Here is a 26,071-nt window from a genome sequence, read left to right on the forward strand (position 1 = left end):
AAAATAGAAGGAACTTAAGAATAACATTTGAGAGAAAACTTTTGCTTGATACACATGTAAAATTAACTAACTAACTCTATGATCTTTGGAACACTAAGGTTCGATGCCGCGTTCATAAAAGCTCTCCATTGAGTTCTGTCCTTAGCCAACTGGATTCAGTTTCTATTTTGTACTTCTACTTCTGCGAGATCTATGTTCATATTGTCCTTTCATCTGCACCTGGGTCTTCCTAATGGACATTTTCTGATTGGGTTTTCAGTCAAAACTTAGAAAGCGTTCAATTTTTTTCCATTCTGGCTACATGACTTGCCCACTTGATCCTTCCTAGATTTGATGACCCTAACAATGTTTAGTAAACGGTACAAATTATGCAGGCCCTCGTTATTAAGTTTCCCGCATTCTCATTCCTTTTGGATCCGAATATTTGTCTCAGGTTGTTATTCTTAGATATTTTCAGTCCGCATTCTTCCTTCAGAGTAAGCAACCATGGTTCGCAATCATACAGCACAACATGCAAATTTAATATGTAAAAATGCTATGAGACTTTCAGGCTTTCTTTTAACCTAATACAAGAATTTTAAAAACATTAACTTGTATATCTCGTTGTACAAAGTTTCGGGTCAATCAAAATTAGAATATAGATGTGTAGTTTGTAACTCTGCAGTAAAAGGGGACTCTCAAAAACTAGATCAGGTACAAAACAAATTCGTTAAGAAAAAAGTTGTTGCTTTTTCTTATAAACAATGAACAATAAATTTAAATTTTGAAAATCACTAAACGATGTTCACTTTTAGACGATGCTAATGTAAATAAAATTCAGGTGTTTCTCGACATTTCCGTCCCTGTTAATAGTTTGCCTGCCTTGTGTTTTATACACTTGCATAGAGACAGAAGAATAGAAGCTTCACCACTATTCGCCATGATGTTGATCGAAAAACTGGACTCAAGTGAAAGGCCAACGATTAATGACGAAATTTCACAATAACATTACAATCGACTGTGGAGACTTCTCGTTAATTTATCTAATCACTCTAAAAGTAAACAAGGTTTAGTAATGTAAAATCTCAGTACATATCTAATTCAAAGTATTTAATTATAACTTCCTCGTTTCAGATAGAATAAGTCAAAAAATGACATACATTAACTTCTATAATAAATAAGCTATTCAGAAAATCCAGAAAGAAGAAAAGAGCAAACAGCATCATAAAATAACACTAATTTCATCTTCAGTGTTTTAATAATATAGTGTTCTTTATATTAACAAACCTCGAATTGTTCATATCAAACTGATTTGAGATTGTAACAAATTAAGCTGGTACCTTCTTATCTGTATTTCTAATGGTTTCGCCCGGAAAAATTCTTAATCTGACATAATGCTGTACTTGGCTAATCGCTTCTTAGCACTTCAGAAAATTATTATTAAACTATTGTTATTATTATTATTATTATTATTATTATTATTATTATTATTATTATTATTATTATTATTATTATTATTATAACTCCCTTGTATCTAGAATTTTTTGCAAGCTATTTTGACTGGTAGAACATACCAAATTAAAATTATAAATGTCCTGTCAGATTCATCTACTATCAGTAAGAGAGTTCCTCAAGGTTCTTCTCTGGGTCCATTGCTTTTCTCAATTTTTATTAAGAGCCTGACAGTAAAAATAATATAAAATTTACTATTTTTCTTTTGCTTGTTTATTAATAAGTAAAAGGAGATAATGAAATGCAACTTACCACAATCATAGATAATGTTATTCTACAACACAAAATATAAACCTCAAGAATTTTCAGTGTTGCCATCCATAGAAATTACAGTGTTGCCAGAATAACGATGCCCCTAAAATTTAAGTTAATACAGCGACTTGAGGAACGATCTCAACTGCATTTGGTTACGTATCGTGTTGTTTTGATTTCCTGTGGACTACTTTTTATATAATATTATTATTTAGTTTTAATAACTGTATGTTAACACTTTAACCGAAACATGTGTTTCAGAAATGTTATGAGAAACACAAGATCTCAGAGACCCATAAGTCAATTTTGTTTTACATTTACTTTGAAATGTATTTAAGTTTTGTTTCATATACATGGTATATGAACGTATAAAATAAAAGAGCCAAATAAATTTAAACTTTCACCAGCAACCAGGGGTGCCACCATTGTGTTGTAAAAGTATCACTGGGTCTGAGAGACCCACGTTTCGGTTAAAGTGTTAAAACAATTTTGTTTATTACAAACTAAATACAACTATTATTTAAAAAGTAGTTCACAGGAAACCAAAACAATATGATACGTAATCAAATGCAGTTGAGTTCGTTCCTCTAGTCGCTGGCTTAACTTAGATTTTAGGGGCGTTGTTATTCTGGCAAGACTGTAATTTCTATGGATGGTAACACTGAACATTCTTCAGGTTCATATTTTCTGTTGTAGAATAACATTATCTATGTGGTAAGGTTGCATTTCATTATCTCCTTTCACCTATGAAAAACAAGCAAAAAAAAAAAAAAAAAAAATAATAATAATAATGTAAATTTTGCATTTTTAGTAAGGCAGGCTCTTAATGACTTACAAACAGTTTTAAATTATTCTAATATTTTACTGTATTCTGATGACATTAAGCTTTTTAGAGTAGTAAACAATATTGAGGACAACGTTAAGACTCCACGGAGACTTGAGTAGTATCATTACATGCTGGAAAGATAATGGTATAAATATAAATTGTTTGAAAACTAAGTGCATGAAACACGTAACAAATCACAATAACATATTAGTCAATACGAAATATGAGGTACTATAATACAGAAAGCTGACACAATGGAAGATTTATATAACATTAACATTAATAGTACGGTCCGTAAGTGCAATAATTTGTATGGATCGCGCATTTCCGGTTACCAGCACGAAATTTGGTCAGTGTGTTTAACGCAACATATAAATGAGAAAAAAGCCGGGAGACAGCTTCACAATATGTTTCGTCTGACTCTGGGCGCCATCTTGAAATATGGCCTACTTTTCACAAGTTCCCCAAATGTTGTCCGATTTACACCGTCTTTGGGCTCAAATTCACAGGTAAAACGCCTATAGAAGACTGTGAACTGCTAGACAATAACGGCAATAGCTTTAATTTCTTGAAGGGGGCTAGTGAAAGGGCGCAGGTATTCTGGGGGGCAGTTATTTTGTGTACACCAAAAATAATACTGTTGTGAAATAAAATGAAATCTTAAGTAAGTTTTACGTCCCACGGTTATGCCGGTTAGGCTATAGGAGACGGCGATTATGAAAAATGAATGAAATGGTGGAATGAAGAAAGTGGAAGGAAACGGAAGAACATGCGAGCAGTCCATACACGGTGTTATAAAGAAAGTTAATATGCAGCTTTTCAACTGAGCTCGTTGAAAGTTCGATGCAAAGATAAGATGAAACTTGCTAGTGCACACAAAGATTCTAATCTGTTCTGAAAGATGTTCATAGCATGTCAGGAAAGGGAGGGCGATATCAGAGAATTCTTTTTTCATGAGAACACAACTTATCCTCCATCAATATCTGAATTTGGAGATCTCACACTTTATCTCTAAATCAGATATTTTGAAATGTTTTGAAAAATTTGATGGGTGTACAAGTACTATCATCCCCCATTCCTCTTGTCTTGTCGTCGATGGAGCGATGCTGGTACACCAACTGCAACCACGAGCAGCGAAAACATTTGCAGAATATGCCGCAGTTGTGAATAACTGGGTTTCTTTCACACTTCGAGACACTAAACGCTTAGAGGTTGTCTTTGACCGCTACATTGGAAAGAGCTTGAAAACACAGACGCGTGGGCAGGGCGACCGCTTTGTTGTTAAGCCAACGGGACCGCTTCCAAAAAAATTCCAGAAGTTCCTTGCAAACGATGACAACAAGGAAAGGCTATTTCCTTACCTCGCCGAAACAATAACTGCGGCTGATATTTCAGAAAGAGGAATATTCTGCACAAGAGGAAATCAAGTCTTATCCTCTTCCTCAGACTTAGATATTACTGGTATTTCTCCCTCATCCCACATAGAAGCTGATAAAAGAATCTTTCTGCACGTCCGCCATGCCGCCGAGAAGGGACACAAAAATATTACAGTTCGTACAGTTGTCTCCGATGTTGTTGTTATCGCTCTCTTTGTGTTTCTGCATCTGTCACCCACTCTGGAGAAACTATGGATTGATTGTGGTTCTGCAAAAATGCGACGTTTCATTCCTATACATACCATGTGCACGAACTTACCTTCTGGAACGATAGATTTGCTGTCGTTTTTTCACAGTTTTACGGGCTGTGACACAGTATCAGCCTTTCTTAGCGTTGGCAAGACAAGTGCATGGAATACGTGAATGGCGTTTAGAGAAGTGGATACAGCTTTCCGGGAACTTTCAGTCGTTCATTTTCACATGTTGTAAGCTACCAATCTCGCATGCTAATCCAGCGGCTTGTGACGCTCATGTACTACAGATCAAGGAAGTCAACGAAACCAGACGTATTCCATTCAGCAAGAAAATTCGCACAATAAACAGAATACCTCCAACTAAAGACGCATTGAATCTCCACACAAGAAGAGCAATTCTCCAGTACAAGATCTGGCGACAGTGCCTCAAAAAGGATGTGCATGAAGTTGAACCCCTGAACTGGGGTTGGAAGGAAACAGATGACGACTCGGTTACCAACCTGTGTGGACTACATTGAGGAGTATGTCTGATAACAGTCGACAACTGGTGACATGCCGTTGCAAACTGCGCTGTACTGGGAAATGTACTTGTATTAAGAACGGCGTCGTCTGTACGTTGTTTTGCGAATGTGAAGGACAATGCTCACAGTGATATCACTATGAACACAGCAGATGAACTTGTTTTTTTAAATGTGAAAGTGTATATGAGTTATGTAGATATGTAACATTGTAGCAAACGTATTAAAGTTGTAGAATGAAGAACTGTATTAGTTTGTATTTGATATACACCTCTACAATAAAAACTCACAGTGAGGTCGGGTGACCGGGGAGGCCATTCATGCAATTACCCTTATGGGACATTACCTTTTTAGGTAAATTTTAGAGTTTCAGTCAAATAGCTATTACAACAAGACTATTTATCGTAGGATCATGGTTCATACCTCGTTTTTTGTAATGAAGCTGCGTTTCCAACTGCACTAGTCAAATTTCCTTATTTTGCACCTAAGGCGAGAAATTCCCGCCCAAAGTGTGAAAACCGGAAATTACAAAAGGCACAAATATCTCCACTCGAACATGCAAGTGGTACATGACACGAACATGCAAGTGGTACCGAAAAAAATTGCTTTATAGTGAGTAGAATGAAGTATGAAGAATGGTCCCCCCAAAATTAGTGTAGATGCTCTAGCCGATTTACCAATTTCCCCCAATAATACATTGTCAGTCAATTGTTTTTCAATGAGCTTCAGCATAAATATTATTCTTCGTAGAAACATGAATCGTACCTTGTTGTCTTTATAATGAATCAACCTTTCGAGTGGTACCACTTGCATGTGGGTACCATGTGCCTGTGAACCGAAAATTACCTCGAAAGAGAAATTTTGTCAGAAAAATCACTCTTTTTCAAGTTTGGGTCCCTCTCCCCCCTGTGTTAACGCTTGGATCTCAAAATCACCTAAAACATACTACATGGTGTATGTAATATCTGTGGAAAATATCGATTTCCCATCTTGAAAACCAAGGGTGGTAAAGAAAATTCCCCCACATGGAAAGCATAACTCGTACTACTTTAAAGGAAAAATCCCTAACACGTCCCTATTTATCCGAGGATTATAATTCGCAAACGATTTCGTACCAAATTAGGGTAGCTTTCAAATGGTACCAGTCGCATATCCCTATCGTGTCCCTCAGGAGCAGAAATCACGAAAAAGGGAAATTTTTCCTGAAATAATCTCTTTTTTTCAATTTGGACGCGATTTTCTCACTTCGGATACACAATAGGGGAATTGTAATAGTACAGTTGGAAACAGTGATTCATTATGAACACAAAGAGGTACGAACCATGATCTTAGAATAAACAAGAACGTGTCAAAAAATCCCAAAAAAGCTCTAAAATTTACCCAATTTTTTTCTTCTTTAATGTTCGTGACGTCACCACCCGTAGGCATCGCACGCGTGACTAGAAAATGCCCATAAAACACGTTTTTTGATGCTTTCACACTTAAATAAATGGCAAAAAGTGTAAAAAGCTAAACTAGAGACTTATAAGGCAAATTCCGAAGGTCGACGCTATGGTACAGATCTGTTCCATCGGTCCCCAAAGGGTTAAATGACTAAAATCGGAAAATTTTTGCTATTAACTGTTTCTTATTCTGTTTGGCAGCAGACTGGAAAGAAGAAAAGTGTTTTCTAAAGCTTTCATGTAAATATTTAGATTAAGTTGTTAGAAGTTAATCATTTTCCAATATGGCGTCCAGTGTCGACCATAATGGTCCTACGTACTGTCTCCCGGTAATTTTCCAACCTTGATTGGACATGTAACAAAATGGCAAACTTTCATGCTGGTAACCGGAAATGCAGGATACTTACGCTAACATACCACACTATAACATTTGACAGGTCATTATGCTTTAGTGATCATATTCAAAATATATGTAATGTATGGTATTTGGAAGAACATAGAATAACAAATAACATAGAATTAATTATTTGAAACAATTTTTTTTTATCTAAAGCTTAGTACAAATTATAACTGTATGTTGATAAACAATATTTAAACTTTATCAATAACATCTAAGATAAGATTTAACAGCTTATTTTTTGATTTCTTTGTTTTCAGCTCTGCCATCAAGTTTACTTGAAGAATTACGATCTAATAGAGAAAGAGCGCGAAGATTTGTTTTGTATCATGCTGTCCAAGGAAGAATAAAGAGTAACAAAATCAGTGATAATCAGGTATTTGGATTTCGTTAGTATCTAATTAATATAAGATTTTTCTTTTCTTATCGTCAATATTTTATAAAGCTCAAATAATATTTGTTATTTTTTTTGGTAATTAATATATGCTATGAGCAAACAATAAATTTGAATATATTTTCAGTTTGTTTTATTTTCTTATTATAATATACATAAGTAAGTGTTAATTCTTGTTAATTAAAATGAATGATTAACCTTGATGAAGAAGTCTGTACCTGAGAGCATGAAGTGCGTAAGTCTAATTTTGGTGAAAATGAGTTAAAACCGGTTTTGTACATCTTTTGGAGGTCAGCAAAAAATGGTTCGTTGTATTTTGTTGTATACGAGTTGATGACGTAATTAACCAAGTATATAATGTCGTATGTCAAATATGTATTTAGGGCTTAAGTAAGTGTTTTTGCTGTTTTCTGGAAAACAAGGATTTGTGACTTACGCACTTCATGCTCTCAGGTACAGAAGAATAGTTTTCAATGTAAATTCTTTTTTTTTTTTTTTTTTTTTTTTTTTTGTTACGGGAAGGGGGGTTTCCAATTGAAAGTAACAGAGTAAGTCTTGGTGGCTTTGAAAGTGAGCAGTAATCACGGAAACTAAAGTTTGAATTTTGGAGTGGATTTGTTCGAATTGTGTAGCAGGTTTGTTAAAATTGCCGTGTTGATATTTTTTAATTGCTCAATAGATTTGTTATCGTTATACAGTAGATCTGTTCGAATCTTGTAATTAACTTAACCAAAGTTTTTCATTTTATGGCTGGAACTGGAAACTTAAAATTGCTATTTTGTGAAATTTCGTCTTCAGCATTTATCTGATACATTGTTTTGGGGTTTAGCCCATTTAGCCACCGAGGCTATTTAAGACTTGGACCTACAGCTTAATGTGGGGTCATGCTTTTTCTAATCGAAAAAGTAAGACTGGAAGCATTTTTTAAAAAAATGTAATTCATCAAATCTCAAAATAAGCACCAATTCTTGCGCGGAAAATATCCAGCTGGTATTTAATTTTCATTATCTTTGTAAATATTTCTTTTCCACTCTGTGGAGCTTCGAATAGAGGAGAAGTTACACCGAAAGAAACGAAAATTGAATAATGATTGGATGTACTACGCGCAAGAAGTGGTACTTTAATTAAGAGCTGGTAACTTATAATTAAACAATACATAAATAAATAAATTAATAAATTAAAAAAGCAAAGATAAGGGAAAACTTTGTGGTTCATTACCTCAGCTGAAAAAAACAAAATTATATTATCACGAAAACTGCTGCTCTTACGCTCATTCAAAACTTGCAAAGAACTTCGCAAATATCATACATTTTGATTCAAAATCGTTTACGTATAATGTTGTTTCTTTGGTTAAATTTTAAAACTTCCAACTAACTTTCATTCAAAAACTGAATTTACTACTTGCGGTGTTAATGAACGCAGAACCTCGTGATACTAAAAGAATTGTAGTCAAATTAGTTTATTAAATATTTATTGTTTTCAAATAATGTCTTCTGAAAGCAAATGTAGACATGCCTTTCTGTGGAATCGTTACAGTTTTCTTCATAACTTTAAAAATAAGAGTAATCTTTGTAATAAAATTTGGACACAATTACGAAAATTATTCAGTGTTTGTTGACATAAAGTAAATTATTTCAGAAGTAAATAATATCCACAATGTGTTACCAATCACACTTATTATACTTTGTGATTTTATAGAAATATGAGTATAATAAGATTAAATTAAAATAAATACGATTTTTTGAATTTTAGACATATGATTAGAAAACATTTCCTTTACTACAGAACTCTTACTACAGAATATATAATCGCGTCATCTTTTTCCTTTAAATGTACATGTTTGTTTTATTAGGTAATGACATCTTTGGACGAAGAGAATTCTCTGCGGCTTTTAGTCTATAGAAAAGCAATTGGAGTGGAGAACGCGATCATAGAGAAGGCCGACTTGGAGGGAATGAATGGATGTGTTCACATAATCAACAAGGCCTTGTTTCCATCCAACGATTCAGCAGGAGATATCCTCAGGAAAAATGGTAACTTCAGGTACGGAAGATGTATTTTATTTAATATACAAGTGTATGCGAAATGCTAAAATGATTTTTTCCCTATGTTTAATTCGAAGAATTCTTAACATTTTGGTAATTTATGTGTTTATTTGTGACTAGTATCACTTCTAGGACTGTGTTATCTTTAGGGGTATTGTGTCAAACAGTGTATTATTCTAATTACTTAACAAATGGTAAGTAATATATATATCGATAGAGAAAGAGAGAGAGAGAGAGAGAGAGAGAGATAGAAAGTAAACAAAAGATTTTTTACTGGATACCAAAGTGACAAGTAGAGACCTACACTGCACCCTAATACAGGGTGGTGTGACGAAATCAAGTAGCACTGCGAATATCTTGGAAACGAATTATCCAAGATAGACGGTTGTCAGAAAGTATTGGAAAGACCTTAATCCAGTAAGGGATCGAAAATTATTGATAATGGTATTATGTCTTTCAAATATAAATAACTTTCATCACTACATTCATGTGATCCCAGTTCTCATTCTTTATGTCTGAGTATTTGAGATTTAAAAATGAACACTTATATCTTTTTCTGAGAGATCATATGTTTAACTTTAGCTGTAAGAATTTCTGAAAACAAAGATAGTTAAACTAAAATATAATGTTCCTGGTTATAAGTGGGTAAAATTATTGTTATGTCTGGTTATAAGAAACGGTTGTGCGAACTCGAAATATTGTAACAACCGGTTTCGGCGAACCGGTGCGAACTGGCTGAATAGGACCACTGTATGTCACCATTATTAAGACCAAAGTGTTAATTAAAGTTTGAAATTGTGATTATTATATGGTTATCGTTTCATCTGAACCTTTTTGTAGATAATCCATTTTGGTTACTCAGATAACCTTACTTACTCTGTTTTGTATGTAGACACTCTTTAAAACAAAAACTACAAAATTAGTAAATAACTTTTACAATCATTAGAAGGCAAAGAACAATAAATACAATCGATAATTAACAACGTATTATATTTCTTACAGATACAGAGTACATAAACTATCTATTCCAGCAGAATAAATATTATCAATTATTCATGTAGGCCTACTATAAAACAAAAGTAACCAAACATTGAATATATGAATAATACCTGCGCAACTGTTTCGGTTATGAAACATCTTCTTCATCAGACACTTTATGGAAGACGAATTCAAGAATAACAACTTTAAATATAAATATAAAGCGAAAAGAGATCATACTTACTCTTCCCAGAAAATTCAAAAGAGATTTAGGGTATTAGTTAGTTTCTCCCCGAAATCACTTGGTAGTGATCACGGTTCGTTATTTGTAACTGTGATGAGTATAAATACAGTGTGAACATATGTCATAAAAACTACAGTGCATAAAACACGAACCAACTTGTGCTAGGTGGACACTGTTATCTAACTGAGTCAAGGCAGGAACATAGTAGGGGTGCCGAGTGGTAGCGACGGGGTGAGTCAGTAGGAAGCAGGCGCGTTAGCGATAGTGGGTTTGCGCATAAATGAGGTCGTTTAGAACGGCTCATTGCAAGACACAGTATCGACTCCGGAGCCGTCGGTGGATTTGGGAGAGATACTAAATGAAATTCCCGATTTGCAAGAAATTGAGGAAAGTATGTGACAAACACTTAAATAAAGTTTACGTTTTGTACACGTGAAAAAAAGAAGGAAAACCTTGATTGACTCTGGGAAGAGTGAGCGTGACCTCTGTACACGTTGTTTATATTTGATTCTCTTTGATTGATATTTCATTACGTGCCTGATGAAGGCGGTGCTGCATTGCCAAAACAGATACACAAATATTATTAATGTTTATTTAGTGTTTTAGAAAGAAAAAGAAAGAAAAACTGCGAATTAGTTTTATTTATTTACTTATACATTTTTTGGGACACCTGTGGCCTTCAGTTCGTCAGGTATGAGGAATGAGGTCTATTGACTATCCGGAAAAGATGGAAGGAAGAAAGCGACCTGGGATCTGTACGTGTATGTTAGCATTTGCCTGGTGTAAATGAGCAAAACCCAGTAAAAAGCTCACTGAGAATGGCTTGTCTGAAAAAACTCTTCCACCTTTACGACCGAATCTCCCCACTGGGAATTGAATCCGAGTCTGTGAATTAGAAAGGGAAGGATCACTACTACAGAATCAGAAAACTCTACATTGGATTCTCTACTTGCCAAACAAACCTAGTTGGAAGTATGGTTTATCATATACGCATGTTTCGTATTGTCATGTTGTTATATAAGTAGTGTTTCATATTGTTCTTTTTTTTTTTTAATCTTAGAAAAAGGTCTCTTTCTGATAATCTCTAACTAAAAGTCTATACGTCCACCCCACGCGTATTTCTCAAGGAAACAACGTTCAACAAATATTACTTCATCATTTTCAAAATTGAAATGTCCTTAATATTTTGCAGATTCATTTGTACGACGAATACAATGTTGCTTGAAAATTATATTTTTTAAAATTTTCTTTGTCCTTAATATTAAAATACTGTTTATACAATGATTTCTACAGAAGCTGAATTTTTTCTTTAAAAAGAAAGAGTAATTTCTTTTGTTCTTTTGTTAGTACTGTTCCTAATAATAAAACATTTAGTCGATATTTTTAATAGTTGCGGATTTTGGACTATATTTACAGCATGCTATATACCCATAGGTAGTATCAAGATTACTATCATATATTAGACTCATTGAAGAGAAATAGACGTACATGTTCCAAACTGAAAGAATATATTTTGTAACCTTTTATTTTGTCTTTTAGTATTTTCCTTCAAGCTATGGAGAAGGTGATGTCGACAAGCCCAGAGACCTTGGAACTCAAGAAGCCAGGATATTCTTATACGTTCTTTGTTCCAACTGACCAAGCCTTTACACGATTAGGAGCAACCAGATTAGAAAAAATGATGAGTGATCTCCCATACCTCACAAAGGTAAACATCATTTTTATTAGTATATAATTAGAGTACTTAAGAATTAAAAGAAAAATGGAATATTTTATTTATCAACACATGTAGTGGTATGACAAATATAGTTACACATCCATGTGATGTGTAGCATATTCAGTAAATACTGTTAGTTGTTTTTTGCATTAACATAAGATTAAGAAATTTTGTACATCATTAATTTATTGAATTATAGATGTATAATAGATATGTATAAATTTGTTTAGCGTCCCTATCACATCGAGGCTATACGAGACGTGGTCCTATAGCTTAAAGAGATATTTGAACCATATAAGCAACCATATAAGCACCCACTGGAAATGAAACTCAGGTCGCACACGGCAAAGAGCGTAGGCCTATACTTACCATATAAGCACGAGGAAGCTCAGGTATGCCTAGAAGATACATAAAAATCGTTCAATACGCTAGGTGTAAGTGAAATAGACAGTCAACAATTATGTATGATCTGATATACACGGAACAAAGGATGAGTTTAAGAAAAAATAATAATGGATAAACTCTTTGAACGCTTTGTTTGAGTTTCAGACCTGGATAATATATTGATATTAAAACTCGAGAGCTACACCGTTAAACTGAATGAACGTTTAAACTAAACAGAAACCAATATATATTCACAGTATTTATTTTAATAAAAAGCACTGACCAAAGCTTAAAACACACTGTATTTTAAATTATAATATGTAACGGTTTCGGATATCTAACATATCCTTCTTCAGACACTATTGAACATAAATGAAAATACAATCATATATACTGTATAGTCATTGTTATGACAAAGTTTAAATTCTTTAACAGACATATATAATCATTGTTATGAAAAAGTTTAAATTCTTTTAACAGATATATATACTCATTGATATATAAAAAAATATTCTATTTGCTGAATCCTTAATGAAGATGACGATAGAAAGAAAGGAGAATGAAGATGACGATAGTAGAAAATGGCATGGTATAGAAAGTATGGAAGAAGAAACGGAGAAACTGAAGAATGTGTTGAAAAAAGGAAGGGTCAGAACTTATAGAAAGAGTGGAGAAAGTTTATTAAGATCAATAAAGAAGAAGAATAGAAAAGGCACCAAAAAATTAATGAAGAGAAAGAAGGAGTCATCTACACGATATGGTGTGAGAACTGCGATATGTCATATATAGGAGAGACAGGAAAGGGAATGAAAGAAAGGATAAAATACCATAAAGATGATGTGACGAGGAAGAAAAATACCAATGGCATATACAAACATGTTACGAAAAAGAATCACGGAATTAATTGGGATAAGACGGAGAAGTATTGGAGATGGAGAAAAGAATGATAATAAGGAAGTGGAAAGAAGCAGATTGGATAAAGAAGGTAGGAAGAGATAAACTGATGAACTGAATAGGGGGCTTACCTATTAATGAATTATGGCAAGGAAGTTTGAATAGCGTAGAGAAAAAGAAAATAAGAAAGGCCCCTATTAGAACCAAAAATGAAGGAACGTGATTCGTTGGAAATTGAACACAAAGACTTATGGGATCGGCTGATTGCCTCAGCAAATAGAATATTTTTTTATATCAATGACTATATATGTCTGTTAAAGAATTTAAACTTTGTCATAACAATGACTATACAGTATATATGACTGTATTTTCATTTATGTTCAATAGTGTGTGAAGAAGGATATGTTAGATATCCGAAACCGTTACATATTATAATTTAAAATACAGTGGGTTTTAAGCTTTGGTAGTGCTTTTTATTAAAATAATCAATCCAAAGCCATGGATAGTGTTACTCATCACAGTATTTATATTGATCTTTAAGTTAGAAGTGTCATATAAAGTATTCCCAAATTTTCAGCAGTACTTTACGAAGAAAAGTGGGCAAGTTTTCAATCTTGCCTCGAGAAGTGGTTTCTAATTCTATACGTCCTTAATCAGTTTAATTTAAATTGTTTTAGTCTTGTATATTAGATGAGTTTCATTTTGGAATTCTAGGCAACATATTCGCACAACCCTAACTCTAGAACAGGACTTTGTAACACCATGTTTATAGCAAAAATTTTGTTCCCTTTGATATAAAGAATAGTCTTACTATAGAGACATATATTTTTGAAATTTTTCTAACAGACGCAAATAATAATAATAATAATAATAATAATAATAATAATAATAATAATAATAATAATAATAAAATAATTTATTTCATTGTTGATATTCACCTGACATTCCCCCCTGTATTATCTTCAATATTGTCTACGACTCTCAATTTGTAGTTTAATTTGTAAGAATTATGCATTCAGGATGTCTATAATTAAACAGTTCAGTAGTGGCACTGCAACAAGAAGATTCAGTTAGAAGGCTAGTCAAAATGACATCCATTTAATTTTTTACCTTGAAAAGATTTTTAAAGCGTTATTGATGTATATGAACATTTGCATTAGTCTTAATTTATAGTTTCTGTGCTAAATTAATTATATTCAGGGAGATATGTTTAATTAAATAGATTAAACTTTCGGTGTTCCATCGTATTTTATTTACTGTAACAGACGTTTTAAAGGAAACTGACTGCATTTCATTCATCACCTTTACTGGTGTTAATAATAGTTGCACCGGACAAGCAACATTCCTATATTTTACAAATGTTTGATCTGTCGCATAATAATTCTATGACTGCAGTAATTATAGTTTACTAAATTATTCATAATCTTCATTTGTTATAAGCTATAATTGTCTTATAAGCTATAATTGGGACCCACAACATAAGTAAATGAAGCTACTGTCTTTCACGCTAACGTGAAGATGCACCCACTCATCATACCCTTGCAAAATCTATCCACCTCCCGTAAATGGCAACGTTATATTTTCATTTAACATTGGGCGCATAAAGAGTGTACAGCCCAAACAGCTCGTCCGATTTAAAAAATTCCTTCCCTTTAGATTGAAAACATCATATTTGGAGACGGTTTCCTCTCTTACATTTTGTTGTACGTAACTCTGATAATAAGTCTGTTGTACTTAACTCTGATAGAATTGCTGTATCAACAGGCTTATTTGCTTGTTAAAAGCATCAGTAAGTTTATAGTCTTTTGCAAGTTGATCAATATCATATTGCCATATTTTTTGAACTTTCCTTTTATGCAATTGAATATAATTTATTCTTTAAACTTTGATTAGTTTAGTTTAATACTGAAAGAAAAATGCTAGTATAGTAGGCGATTTAGACATTTTCACTAGTAGAAATTTAAGCTCTTGATATATTTTTTTTAACTTCAGGGAACATTTTTGTTGTGCGGTAATTTCTCCATTGTTCTTATAACTTCAAGTTTCTCTAATTGTACAATCACTGTAGTATATTTTCAATCTTAAATCGTTATAATTTTATATTCAATATGAAACAATCAAATATTGTTATAATGTACAGTTTAATCCAAATTTATATTATTATTATTATTATTATTATTATTATTATTATTATTATTATTATTATTATTATTATTATTATTGTTATATTTATTATTATTCATTCATTCATTCTCTTCACATTTTTAACGCAATATAATTGAGCTGAGCGAAGCGAAGCTCTTATACTCGGGTTAGCCGTTTGGTTGTCCGCGAACTCCTCCTAGACCGTTTGGCCGATCTCAACCAAACTTAGCACGCTGATAGAGTATGTCGTGCTGAGTGACAACATAGGTCGAAATCAAAAATCCGATGTACCATCGAGGAATAATCACCGAAAAACGCTTCCTCCTAGACCGTTTGGCCGATCTCAACCAAACTTAGCACGCTGATAGAGTATGTCGTGCTGAGTGACAACATAGGTCGAAATCAAAAATCCGATGTACCATCGAGGAATAATCACCGAAAAACGCTTCCTGATTACGTAGTTTAAGCTCGCTCAGCTCATTTCATTGCAATCGGGTATATCCATTGCATTCCTAGTTATAGGAATAAAAATTATATCAAAATGATGACACAATTCCCTAAATTAGTGGAACACTAATGATAAAGGCAATCAGTTGCATTTGAAATGTCTGTTAAACAAACCACTAATGGAACACCAAAAGTTTATTTTACTTAATTGATCAGTATATTATTAAATTTTGTTTTGTTTCATTACAGACCATAAAAAATCACGTTGTAGAGAATATGATGGCAGCAGAAGCATTTAAGCCAGGTTTATACTACGACGTCCAAACGAGACAGAACCCGGTAGACATTGTTCGAAAGAACGGAAAGCTGAAGGTGAAGTGTCGGAGTATGAAGAACAGCACCGCATGGGTAAACAATGCACCTGCATGATTTTTATTCTCTTTTTTTTCTGTTGCGTTGCACTTTTATTAACATTGCTTTGTTTACATGAAGTGCCTGATTTTATTTATATCAATTAGATTCTTCTAATCAAGTCAAAGTTAAAGTTAAGCACCTCTAATTTACATTTTCTCTCAATAACTCAATACGGGTAACAAGATAACGAAAATGGTGTAACCAACCGTAAGAGATTAATTCTTACATCGGTTTAAACAAATTAACTTATATTACTGTGATTCAGGAGATACCTATTTTATAGCTAAAACAAAACTAAGCAATTGCTACTTCAGTACGAGTTTATACGTTATTGACTACGACCCAAAGACGATGAAAAGTATCAGATTGTATCCATCGTCGGCAATAGTTTCGTTGAATGGGATATGCGGACACGCAAATATTTCGTTTTGTCATTGCGTTCTTAAAACTGGCTCTGAGGTACATTCACCTTTAAATTTTTTAAAATTTTTTAAGAAATATTTTTCATTGTTTCAGACAACCATAGCCGCTAGTATTATACGACCACTCAAAGCGGATAGTTGTGAAGGAAAGCGTAAAAGTGAAGTTGATTCTAATGGGAGGGAGATGTTCTTTATGTTACAGATCTATAGCATGGGCCGGTTTTAAATTGAACATACTATATAGTATAGTTATATTCACTGACACAGTTTATACTAACTTAGGGTGGAAAACGTTCATTCAAGGAAAACGAAAAAAAATGTACATATTTCAAATTTGAAAATTTGAGTTTGAAAATTAAATGCAAGTATGACAGTTAACGTAGAATTGTCATATGCTACACCTAGCCATACATAGGTAATTCAAACATTCACACTCGGGAGAGAATATGAACTCTTCAAAAAGCAGAAGAGATTTTCCTACGTTACGGTTTCTAGAATATCTGGTTGAAATATTCCAAATTTACCCAGGCATATTTCCCAAGCTTTCCCTTATTTTACCTGTACGTATTACTGTCAAAATCTTGATTATGTCTCATTGCAAATAGTAAATAAAAGAATGAATCTATTTGTATTAATCCGCTCTTCATAGAGATCGTGCGTAAATTTGGATGATATTCCTTCAATTTAGTATCGTCTACACACTCTTTCCTTTTCGTTCCATTGGACAGGTACAGTACTTTGTGATCACCATTTATTCCTTGTTTAATCAATGTCTGGCAAACCAATAAGATCAACTATAGACGTGTCGATGTATGAACTATCCTCCAATCATGTACCATTATCGCCTGCAGAAGATAACGCCAGACAGTGCGCTCGTCGTTGGCTGCTGATGCCTTTATGTCGTTGAAAGCACTCGACTGATGTCACGTCACGCCAATAAGCAAGTGCCATGCAGTCGTAACTGATTGGAGAAGTGTAGGGGCGGCACTAAATTCGAACACAACATTAAGTCCACGTGCTACCTGGTCAGCGAGAGTTGGGGCAGGCCTGTAGTAACAGCTACGGAAGTGTAGCATGTGTTTAGTAATAAAACTAATCTTCTTATCACTGTGAGGTATTTCGAGAGCTCATTCGGTTCTTTTTTTATGTCGCCGTGCACGTTGAAAGATATTTTCTCCTCTAATGATTTTCTGTTGTGGACAAATAGATATATGTGAGTTCTTGAGTTCTAGGTTTTCAAAGTACAACAGAAAACAAAAGGACAATACAATGAGTTCTTGAAATATCTTAGTGATAAATAAAACAAGTATAATACGGTTAGTGTTGATATTAAATTAATAACTAGGAATGCAATGGATGTACCCGATTGCAATGAAATGAGCTGAGCGAGCTTAAACTACGTAATCATTCCTGGCCATTATGCAATAATAAAAGCCATTTTTAATTGTTGACAAAAAAATCGCGTGAAAACTTTTTCCCCATGTTAAGTCTATGCAAGCGTTTTTCGGTGATTATTCCTCGATGGTACATCGGATTTTTGATTTCGACCTATGTTGTCACTCAGCACGACATACTCTATCAGCGTGCTAAGTTTGGTTGAGATCGGCCAAACGGTCTAGGAGGAAGCGTTTTTCGGTGATTATTCCTCGATGGTACATCGGATTTTTGATTTCGACCTATGTTGTCACTCAGCACGACATACTCTATCAGCGTGCTAAGTTTGGTTGAGATCGGCCAAACGGTCTAGGAGGAAGCGTTTTTCGGTGATTATTCCTCGATGGTACATCGGATTTTTGATTTCGACCTATGTTGTCACTCAGCACGACATACTCTATCAGCGTGCTAAGTTTGGTTGAGATCGGCCAAACGGTCTAGGAGAAAGCGTTATTCGGTGATTATTCCTCGATGGTACATCGGATTTTTGATTTCGACCTATGTTGTCACTCAGCACGACATACTCTATCAGCGTACTAAGTTTGGTTGAGATCGGCCAAACGGTCTAGGAGGAAGCGTTTTTCGGTGATTATTCCTCGATGGTACATCGGATTTTTGATTTCGACCTATGTTGTCACTCAGCACGACATACTCTATCAGCGTGCTAAGTTTGGTTGAGATCTGCCAAACGGTCTAGGAGGATTTCGCGGAAACCAAACGGCTAACACGAGTATAAGAGCTTCGCTTCGCTCAGCTCAACTAGGAATGCAATGGATGTACCCGATTGCAATGAAATGAGCTGAGCGAGCTTAAACTACGTAATCATTCCTGGCCATTATGCAATAATAAATGCCATTTTTAATTGTTGACAAAAAAATCGCGTGAAAACTTTTTCCCCATGTTAAGTCTATGCAAGCGTTTTTCGGTGATTATTCCTCGATGGTACATCGGATTTTTGATTTCGACCTATGTTGTCACTCAGCACGACATACTCTATCAGCGTGCTAAGTTTGGTTGAGATCGGCCAAACGGTCTAGGAGGAAGCGTTTTTCGGTGATTATTCCTCGATGGTACATCGGATTTTTGATTTCGACCTATGTTGTCACTCAGCACGACATACTCTATCAGCGTGCTAAGTTTGGTTGAGATCGGCCAAACGGTCTAGGAGGAGTTCGCGGACAACCAAACGGCTAACCCGAGTATAAGAGCTTCGCTTCGCTCAGCTCAATAATGGGCAAAACATTTTCTATATTACATCATATATAAAATATATTATTTTGTTGACATCGAGACTTCGGTGAATCTACAACGTTTCAAGTTATTTGAAGATTGATTTTAAATTATGTTCCTCAACAGGTAGTACCGCACGATAGAACTAAATACTAAAGCCATTATGGACATGGATAAACTAGTTTCCAATGTGCTTTCACTATAATCAAAGCATGCAAACACGATTCTTTATTATGAACTTTAGACGTTCCGTCGCAACCTATTAAAATAATACTTACATTAAAAACTAAAGATTGACTCTGTTATGTTATCAATTAACTCCTAAAGTATGCTATTTCAACCTGAATATCTCCATAACTAAATTTATTTGAAACTAAGGAAGTTATTTTTTGTTACTTGTTATGTTAACCAGTAGCGTGAACATAATTTCATCAGGGAGGTTCAAATTCCGAAATTCATAATATTTCAGGATTTATTTATACATATCTTGGTATGTCAATGCTTACTTTTTCATATCATGTTCAAGAAGTGGTTAAAATCCCCCTTCCGTACGCCACTGATGTCAGTTACTGATACAGTTACTTTTTGAGATGTGGGTTGGCATTAAGAACAAACGTAATAAAAACACAAACAGCGGCTGAATTATCCTTAGTTCCTATTATTAAATGAGTAAACTAATTATCATCTTAACAGTTGATTTTAATCAACACAAATACTGTGAAACAATACTCTGTCTTTGTTACCATACTGTTGATATACTCAATAAATCATTGTTTCTCATCCGTATAATGGGAAGCAATGATGATTTGAGATTTTTCCCAGGGGACAATTTCAATATACGGGTTATGAAAAGTACTGACCAAATACTGGTAACCCATATTGAGCAAAGTCAGAGATATGGCCCCGGGAAGATTCTCCCCAGACCACCTCCTGAAATCATCATTGATAGGAACAGAGGTGTCTATAGTCTTGTGTCATACTCCTGTTGAGGAGGGGTCTATCTAATAACCCTATCAACTTTCCAGACATCTAGAGACATCTAGAGGTCTAGAGACAAGGTCTAACCGTCTGAACCTGTCTATTCTTTTTTGTTTAATGATTCCGGTTTTTTTAAAGTGCCTGATTCGTTGACCTTTACAACAGTTTAAAGAAAGGAGTCCCATTAGTCACACTATTTTTGAAACTTTGCTTCAATAATCAATGTGGTTTCAAATGGAATAGATTAACACTGGACAAATGTTCTATATCCCACCAGAAGTGTCCAAACACTTAAATAAAGAAGTAGCCTTCAGTTATTGAGCACGACCCCCGTTGAAATTAAAAGAGAAACTTCGAACCCCATAGAAATCAGAGAGCTCAGATCCATCGAAGTTAATAACCGCGAATCCCATTGAAGTTAGCGGCTGCAAGCCCCATCAAAATTAGTGAGCGTGAGCCCCATTGAAGTTGATGAGCGCGAATCCCATCAAAGTCAGTGAGTGTGAATTCCATCGAAGTTTGTGGCGCGAGTCCCATTGAAGTTAGTAGGCGCGTATCCCGAGGAAGTTGGTGAGCGTGAGTCCCATGAAGTTAGTGAGCGGGAGTCCCACCAAAGTTAGTGAGCGCAAGTCCCATCAAAATTAGTAAGCGCAAGTCCCATCGAAGTTAGCGCGAATCTCATCAAAATTAGTGATCGCGAGTCCCATAGAAGTTAATGAGCGCGAGTCTTATGCAAGTTAGTGAGCGCGAGCAGATATATCCAAAAGAGAGTTGTTTTAAGAGAGCTGTTTTCTAGGATCTGGATCAGAGTTATATGTATTCGTTGTTGAGGGTGGATAAAGGTAACATATTTGTTTCTAATCACTAATTTTTAATTTACTTATTTATGAATTTTAAGTGCTATGGTTCTGCCCTGTAGGCTAACGAAAACGACGATAAATTAGTAACGTTCACGAAATAAACACTAAAAGGGCAACACAAGGGTTATGCCTTGAAAGATATTCAGTTTGTCATATATACTGCTTTTTGCCAATAGTACAACAAAAGGCTGTGGCTTTGAGGAGATTCAGAACCCAGATTTAACACTTCAGCTTTTGCAACAACAGCCGTGTGAACTGGAGTACTGTCATGCAGAAAGCGAGTTCAGTGCACATCGACTCATTCAAACGACTTCCTCCAGCGAACTGGCGCAGTTAGACAGTTGGAACTGATACATTATTTCTTCCACAGGTGGCACTATATGCTATGAACTGTTTATTACAAGTGACGCGATATTTCAGTTTCAGATCGGAAATATTTCGAAATACTCTCGCATTTCCTATGCGAGCGACGGATATAGCCTATCTTAGACATTCTCACCCACCACTAACAATAGTCAGTATCGTACGGACAAATCCACCTTCACATCAAATTGCGTTCGCAAACCTCAACCTCATGTGGAACAGGAATATGACCCAGATCATTGCGATATTCATGTGGAATATTAGACATCCCCTTATATCCCAGAAACAAGACTTTCTGCGAGATTCTTGTGGGATGTTTTTTGTTCTTTCCAGAACATCAGTAACAGAATAAAATTTGAATATTAAAATATTGTCTTGTATCAGGCATATCCCATTAAAGTCCAAAGCAATTTCCGTGTAAATTTCCGTTATTCTCCAAGTTTCTACTGACAGGCATCCCATTGAAATCCAAAGGAATTCTCATGAATACCTCCATTGTTCTTAAAAATTTGTACTGTGAGAGTCACATTCCATTGGAATCCAAGGGGAGTCCAATGCATATTTTAAATACCTTTAGAACTTCTACTGTGAGAGAAACATTCCACTAAAATTCAAAAGAACCCCCATGGATACTTTCATTATCCTCAAGGTTTCTACTGCCAATAGACATCTCATTAAAATCTAAGGTAATTCCCATGGATAGTTCCATCATCCTTAAAGTTTCTACTGCGACAGGGACATTCGATTGAAATCCGAAGGAAATCCCATGAATGTTTTCAATATCTTTAAAAGTTCTATTGTAAAAGAAACTTTCCATTGAAATTCAAAGGAACTCCCATGAATATTTCCATTATCCTTAAGGTTTCTACTGCCAATAGACATCTCATTAAAATCTAAAGTAATTCCCATGGATAATTCCATCATCCTTAAAGTTTCTACTGCGACAGGGACATTCGATTCCGAAGAAAATCCCATAAATGTTTTCGATATCTTTAAAAGTTCTACTGTGACAGAAACTTTCCATTGAAATTCAAAGGAACTCCCATGAATATTTCCATTATCCTGAAAGTTTCTCCTGTAATAAGCATTCCATTGAAATCCAAAGGAATTCTCATGTATACCTCCATTGTTCTTAAAAATTTGTACTGTGAGAGTCACATTCCATTGGAATCCAAGGGGAGTCCCATGGATATTTTAAATACCTTTAGAACTTCTACTGTGAGAGAAACATTCCACTAAAATTCAAACGAAGCACCATGGATATATATTTATTTATTTATTTAACAATCACCAGATACAGCTCAGAGGCCATTTTACACTCGATATCCAACAACAATAACAATGGAAAGGATTTGGGAAGGTATCGGCCAGGGCCTGTTTAGTAGGTACCATCCCGGCATTTGCCTGGTAGGACTGAGGGATACCCTGGAAAACCTCAGTCAGGATGGTCGGCAGCGGGATTCGAACCCACGACCTCCCGAATGCGAAGCTAACGCTCTACCACTTGAGCTACTTGGCTCCTCAAGGTTTCTACTGCCAATAGACATCCCTTTAAGATCTAAAGTAATTCCCATGGATAATTCCATCATCCTTAAAGTTTCTACTGCGACAGGGACATTCGATTGAAATCCGAAGGAAATCCTATAAATGTTTTCAATATCTTTAAAAGTTCTACTGTGACAGAAACTTTCCATTGAAATTCAAAGGAACTCCCATGAATATTTCCATTATCCTTAAAGTTTCTCCTGTAATAAGCATTCCATTGAAATCCAAAGGAATTCCCGTGAAAATTTCCATCATTTTTAATGTTTCTATTTTGATAGATATCCCATTGAAAGGAAATGGAATTCTTATGGCTACTTCCATTATCCTTAAAGTTTCTAATATGATAGGTATTCCATTGAAATGAAAATGAATTCCCATGGATAATTCCATCATCCTTAAAGTTCCTACTGCGACAGGGACATTCGATTGAAATCCGAAGGATATCCCACGAATGTTTTCAATATCTTTAAAAGTTCTACTGTGACAGAAACTTTTCATTGAAATTCAAAGGAACTCACATGAATATTTCCATTATCCTTAAGTTTCTCCTGTAATAGGCATTCCATCAAAATCCAAAGGATTCCCGTGGAAATTTCCATCATCTTTAATGTTTCTATTTTGATAGATATCCCATTGAAACGAAATGGAATTCTTATGGCTACTTCCATTATCCTTAAAGTTTCTAATATGACAGGTATTCCATTGAAATCAAAATGAATTCCCATGGACATTTCCGTTATCTTTAAAGTCTCTACTATGATAGGCATATCTCATTGAAATGCAAGGAAGATCTTATGGATATCTCACATTATTCTTAAAATTTCTGCTGTGAACCTGAATGTTTCATTACAGATATGAAGTCTCTGTAAGGTCCAAAGGACATTCCGTGCTATGTGGGATAGTATTCTTGCTTGTTAACTTCAATGGAGGTAGCGTTCGCACGGACTTCCTCTCGCTAACCTCAATGGTACTTGCACTTACTCATACACCGTCTCGCAAAGTTTTAATGGTACTATTGTTCCATCAGAATTTCTCTTGCTAACCTCAATGAAGTCTAGTCTCTCTTGAACTTAGTCTCGCTAAGCTTAATGAAACAAGTGCTACCTCAGAGTCTGTCTCGCTAACCTTAATGGGACTTGGAAGCGCATGGATTCTGTCTCGCCAGTGCTATCTCAGAATTTCTCTCGCCAATCTCAATGGAGCCTCTTAACTCACGGAGTCCATCTCGCTAAACTTAATGAGGATCCTATACACAGGCTCCCTCTATGCAAGTTCAATGGGGCTTGCACTTAATGAAAAGGTTAGGGTCAGTTCAGAGCGAGCTGCAGATTCATGAGTTTGCATATGTCATTATCGTATGAATTACAATGGTTAAACTTACATACAACAATACATATAGTATATATTGTTATAATGAAAGGTAAGTCAAGATGTTTAAATAACTGTTTTCTTTGTTTTCAGGTGAATGATGCCACGGTGATCAACAGTGACATTTTGAACACAAATGGTGTAATTCATGTGATTAACAGAGTATTACTTCCTGATCAGAATCTTCGAGGCTGAAAAACAAAGGGAATTGTATTTGTTTTCATTGATCAAGAAACGGAGTGAAAAGAAGAAGAAGAAGAAGAAGAAGAAAACTAATAAACAGAAAGAGAAAACAGAAAGCCTCAAATCCTCTCACTGCCACTTTTACAAAATTTATGTTTAATTAAAAAAAAACTACAATGCATTTTATAAAAATTCTCATATTTGTAAATTTTTGCACAAAACAATATCATACTAAATACATGTCATCTTATTCGAATCAGCTCTGCAGTTTTATTTGCGTTGGGAAGAAATCCGTATACAGGACTTGATTCCATTTAGACAGTAACCAGTTGCGAGAGAAAGATATTCTCTAGAAAGGAAGCAACTTGTAAGTCTAAATTCGACTACCAAGCATTATAAAATGTATTAATCCTCAAATGTGTGAACTTCCTTTATTGAACCTACCACTGCGAAGAGATATTATTATTATTATTATTATTATTATTATTATTATTATTATTATTATTATTATTATTATTATTAGTAGTAGTAGTAGTAGTAGTAGTAGTAGTACTATTCTGCGAACACCCTCTTTTGTTTTGAACACCCCTTCAAGTAAATATTCCTGGCTTACTTACTGGCAGGGGTAAAGAGTAAGACTACAGACCAATTTCTCTTAGGTAAGTGTTCTCTAAGATACTTGAAAATTGTTTACTTTCTAGGTCACACCAACACTTAAAATGTAATAATATTTTTCCTCATCTCAAAATGGTTTAAAAGAACTCAAACTATTATCTACGATTTGGTTACGTACGTCATATATGCCATGGATATAAAATGATATTCTTTCGGTGTCTTCTGTGACTTGACGAAAGAATTTAATTGCATGGACCACTAGATTTTATTAAATAAGTTGTATAGATACGGTATCAGGGGTATTCCATTATCATAGATAGAATCCTATCTCTCGAACAAATACAAATTGTAGAAGTATTCTACTTAAACAAAGACTTGAAATATGGGTAAGCACAAATCAAAACATGAATATATCAACGTAGGTGTTCCACAACGATCAATTTTAGGACCTATACTGTTTCTTCTCTACATAAATGATCTGCCAGACCAACTTAGAGACAGTGTTGAATTCAGACATTTTCACCGGGGAGGGGGGATGTCAACTCCTCGGGGAGGAGGGTTGTTTTTCTGTATTTTCGCAAGAAAGCAGCATATTTAACAATTCCATTTACATGCACATCTTACCTAATATTGAGACTAGTTGCTGATAAATATTCAATGTGAGATTATAATTTTAAACAAAACAATCGTTTATCTAAAACATTAAATAAAGACTGGCAAAAATATTTTAGACTAAACTTTAACTGCTATTTACAGTAGCTATTTTTGTTATTTCCTATATTCAGTAGTTACTGTTTGTTACCGGTACTAACGTAGAAGTTTTTAAAAAGATTTAAATTAACTCAGATATTTTTT

The 26,071-nt window shown here is 34.6% G+C and overlaps 1 protein-coding gene across 4 annotated transcripts in view; it reads left to right on the plus strand.

The window, feature by feature from the left end:
• The window catches only part of LOC145681228 (transforming growth factor-beta-induced protein ig-h3-like), a 211,845-nt gene extending 186,985 nt beyond the window's left edge, over positions 1-24,860 (plus strand). For 3 of the 4 annotated variants that reach the window (XM_081752771.1, XM_081752774.1, XM_081752773.1), the window contains 5 exons: positions 6,817-6,932; positions 8,803-8,993; positions 11,757-11,925; positions 16,054-16,212; positions 24,512-24,860. In XM_081752771.1, coding sequence (XP_081608897.1) covers positions 6,817-6,932; positions 8,803-8,993; positions 11,757-11,925; positions 16,054-16,212; positions 24,512-24,613 — 737 coding nt within the window. In that variant the 3' untranslated portion in view covers positions 24,614-24,860. The remainder of the gene's footprint in view (positions 1-6,816; positions 6,933-8,802; positions 8,994-11,756; positions 11,926-16,053; positions 16,213-24,511) is intronic. The other variant, XM_081752772.1, reaches the window with a different exon arrangement.
• The last annotated feature ends 1,211 nt before the right edge of the window (positions 24,861-26,071 follow it).

This window comes from Thermobia domestica, chromosome 3, assembly GCF_964235325.1.
Source record: "Thermobia domestica chromosome 3, izTheDome1.hap1.1, whole genome shotgun sequence".
Lineage (NCBI taxonomy): Eukaryota > Metazoa > Arthropoda > Insecta > Zygentoma > Lepismatidae > Thermobia > Thermobia domestica.